The 3,857-nt window shown below is 41.2% G+C and overlaps 1 protein-coding gene across 1 annotated transcript in view; it reads left to right on the top strand.

The window, feature by feature from the left end:
• The window catches only part of Ndufa9 (NADH:ubiquinone oxidoreductase subunit A9), a 29,949-nt gene that overhangs the window by 2,816 nt on the left and 23,276 nt on the right, over positions 1–3,857 (top strand). The window contains 2 exon segments of the mRNA XM_021191145.2: positions 1,621–1,791; positions 2,114–2,211. Coding sequence (XP_021046804.1) covers positions 1,621–1,791; positions 2,114–2,211 — 269 coding nt within the window.

Here is a 3,857-nt window from a genome sequence, read left to right as displayed (position 1 = left end):
TCTTTCTCTCTCTCTTTTTCTTTCTTTCTCTCTCTCTCTTTCTTTCTTTCTTTCTTTCTTTCTTTCTTTCTTTCTTTCTTTCTTTCTTTCTTTCTTTCATACACTGTAGCTGCCTTCAGACACACCAAAAGAGGGCATTGGATTCCTTTACAAGTGGTTGTGAGCCACCATGTGGTTACTGGGAATTGAACTCAGGACCTCTGGAAGAGCAGTCACTGTTCTTAACCACTGAGTCATCTAGCCAGCCCTGGTGGGGACATTCTTTAGATTCTTTAAGTCAGAGTTATAGGGCTGATAACAATAAAAGCTGTTCTGTTTGTATTTTCTTTTTCTTTTTTTAAGATTAGATATTTTGTGTATTTACACTTCAGATGTTACCCCCTTTCCCCATTTCCCCTCCCGAACCCTCCTATCCCATCCCAGTATTTTCTTATTGTAACTAAGTAACTCTGGACATGTAATGAAAGGCCAAACATATATTCTGTACCACTTAGATAATCACTAGTCCATCTTTGTTCTGTGAGACTTGTATAAAGAAAGAAGCACCTGGTCACTAGTCAGTCAGAGCAGCAGAAATGGCCTGATGGCTAGTCTGTCAGTCAGCTTTGAGCCCCCACCCCCACCCCTGCATACACACACGCATACACACCCCTCGCCCATCTCTCTTCTCACACAGCCCTGCCAGCAGTGACCCCCTATGCTGGGGAAGGCCCCTGGCATGTGAACATATTTGTGTTTGGGTACATGTGAATATGTGTGCATGTGAAGGTCAGGGGTCAATATCTGCTTTCTTTCTTAATCACTCTCTACCCTATCTCTCTGTCTGTGTATCTATCTATTATTTATTGATTTGAGACAGAATCTCTTACTGAACTTGGAAGTCACTGAGTTGGCTGGGTTGTCTTGACAGCAAGCTTTAGGAATCCACTTCTCTCAGCCTCTCTGTAAGTGATAGAGAGTTACTGGGGTTATAAAGGCATGGCAGCCATCATGCTTGGGCGGTTTTTCCTTTCTCCCCCTTTTCTTTTCTCCTTTCTCCTTCCTCCTTTCTCTTTTTTTTTTCTTCCTTTTCTTTTTTCCCTTTTCTCTTTTTATGCAAGTATCAGGAATTCACACTCAGTCTTCCTGCTTTCAGAGCAGGCCTCCTACCAGCTGAGCCAGCTCCCAGCATTTTTTCTTCCTGTTTTCCTTTTGAGATGCCAATAGTCTTCTGCCCCAACCACATCATTACCTCAACTCACTTGCCATCAAACTTCAGTCATGTCAGATAGTCTTGCTGTTACTCCACTCCAGTCTTACTCATTTTTGCTTCTACTTAGTTGTGCATGTTCTGTGTGTCTTGTAGGGTTCTAGTCTTGGTTATTCCTCTTTAAAAACCTTTCTCAAAACACTTTACCCAGAAACTTTACCCAGAAATCCTTTCTTGTGATAATATGGCTTGATGTTATATAGCCCATAGGACATGGTATTTGCTTTCTAATTTTATATAATGTCTATGGATTTTATGCTATAGTAATTGATGTTTACTATTGTCAGTACTTAAATCCCTAAGGTACCAGTTTCTAGGAACCTTTTATGCTAACATGTGCCATGTTTGCTGGTTCTGGTGTTTCCCTGAAGGTCCTGCCATTACTGCAGCAGCCACGTCTGTGTTCTGCGGCTCATCCCATCGCCAGCTTCACCATGCTGTCATACCTCACGGGAAAGGTGGCCGCTCATCTGTCAGTGGAGTTGTGGCCACTGTGTTTGGAGCTACAGGATTCCTGGGTCGATACGTTGTTAACCACCTTGGTAAGTCAAGTGCTTTTAGTTCAGTGTGCTTCATGCCTTGGACTAGGATTGCCTGACTTGAGACTGCAAGCCATGTGTTTTTGGTACCTCTGTCTTAGATTTATATAAATTTCATCTGCCTTGACATTGTGAGGACATTCATGCTTCTGCTATAGAATATTATTTTGGGAATAAATAAGTATATGGGAAATAATATGTGAGGTTATGGCATCTTTAGTATGTCAGAATATACTTTGTTTTAGGCATTAAGTTAATCCATTTATCATATTGGAATTTAATGTTATCTATATTGATGTTGATCTTGGTTCACTCCATCTTTTAGGACGAATGGGGTCACAAGTGATCATACCGTATCGGTGTGATATATATGACACCATGCATCTTCGTCTAATGGGTGACCTGGGCCAGATTACTTTTCTGGTAAGACTTTATGATGTTAATGTAATTTCTGAGGTCATTGTTAGGGATAAGAGGAGGTGTAATAAAGCAGTAATTTAATCCCAGAGTGGACCAAATGCATTCTCTTGGTTTGTTTTTTGTTTTGTTTTGTTTAGTTTTGTTTTTTTCGAGACAGGGTTTCTCTGTATAGCCCTGGCTGTCCTGGAACTCATTTTGTAGACCAGGTTGGCCTTGTACTCAGAAATTCGCCTGCCTCTGCCTCCCGAATGCTGGGATTAAAGGCGTGCGCCACCACGCCCAGCTGCATTCTCTTGTTTTAGCTTGCAATGCCTACTCTGGTCATCAGCAAACCTTTTGTGTAAAGCAGTAGATAATGATTGTTTACAACTTTCAGAGCATAGAATCTTTGTCAGAGCTGCTGAGCTCTATCCTGTGGCCCTAAAGTAGTCATAGTATGTGAGAGAACGGATGTGGCTTTGCTCCAATATTACTTTATAGGTTGTAGGCCAGATATGGCCGTACATAGGCTCTGCTCTAGTCTACTAACCCCTACATGTGCGTCCACGTGGTAGACATTTGCCATGTGTAGCTGTAGAGCACTTGAATTGTGGCTAGTCTGAATTGAGATGTACCATAAGAAAAAAATACAGATTTCAAAGACTGCATTAATAACAATCACATTAGTATGCTAATATTTTTGTTTATATTTACTACATATTGAAATATTTTTGCTATATTGGGAAAAATAAAATATGAACATAAACTTCACATTAGTATGCTAATATTTTTTACATGTATTACATATTAAAATATTTTTGCTATATTGGGAAAAATAAAATATGAACATAAACTTGTCTTGATTTTGTGTTTACTCTTTTAATTGTGGCTAGTGGAAGATACCAAGAGTACATTTAGGATTATATGTGTGCCTTGTGGTAGGGTTCTAAGGTGATTTTACAGACAGAATCACAAGGAAGAAGACTAAGACCTTGGCTTAGTTGGTATGGACTTAGCTGTGCACAGCCCTCTCTCGGCCTTCCCTCTTGTTTTTCTTCAGTCTCTAGGCTTCTCAGGTCAGGGGTTCCCAGAGAGCTAAAGAGAGCCTGCAAGGACATGGTTAAATTGTATGGGCCTTTTGGTTGACCAGTGAATGGTGAGCTGATTTTAAATCATGTATAATTTCAGCTCGACTCATAAACTTTTGCACTGTGACTATAAATTAAGTAATTTCAGCAAGAGAATAACAGAATTTTCTGTACTAAAATGAAAACTGTCCCAGATGCGATGGCTCATTCCTTCAGTCCCAGCACTTGGGAGTCTGAGACAGAAGGATTCTTGTGATTTTGAGGTCAACTTGGAGTACACTGTGCATACTAGGCTATTCAGGATGGAGTGAGACTCTGCCTTAACAAACAGGAGCCAGGCTTGGTGACACACGGACAGGTGGAAGCATTCAGGGTTAGCCTGGCTATGTGAGAGCCTATGGAAAGCAGCATTAACAACAAGACCTGGACGTTTTCATCTCTGTGTTTCTTCAATTCTTGGTTTCGTGTCTTTAAAACAGAGCTGACGCCGGGCCTGGTGGCGCAGGCCTTTAATCCCAGCACTCGGGAGGCAGAGGCAGGCGGATTTCTGAGTTCAAGGCCAGCCTGGTCTACCAAGTGAGT

The sequence above is a fragment of the Mus pahari genome, chromosome 2 (assembly GCF_900095145.1).
Source record: "Mus pahari chromosome 2, PAHARI_EIJ_v1.1, whole genome shotgun sequence".
Lineage (NCBI taxonomy): Eukaryota > Metazoa > Chordata > Mammalia > Rodentia > Muridae > Mus > Mus pahari.
Note: the sequence above shows the minus strand (reverse complement) of the source record. Positions and strands in the feature narration are given on the sequence as shown.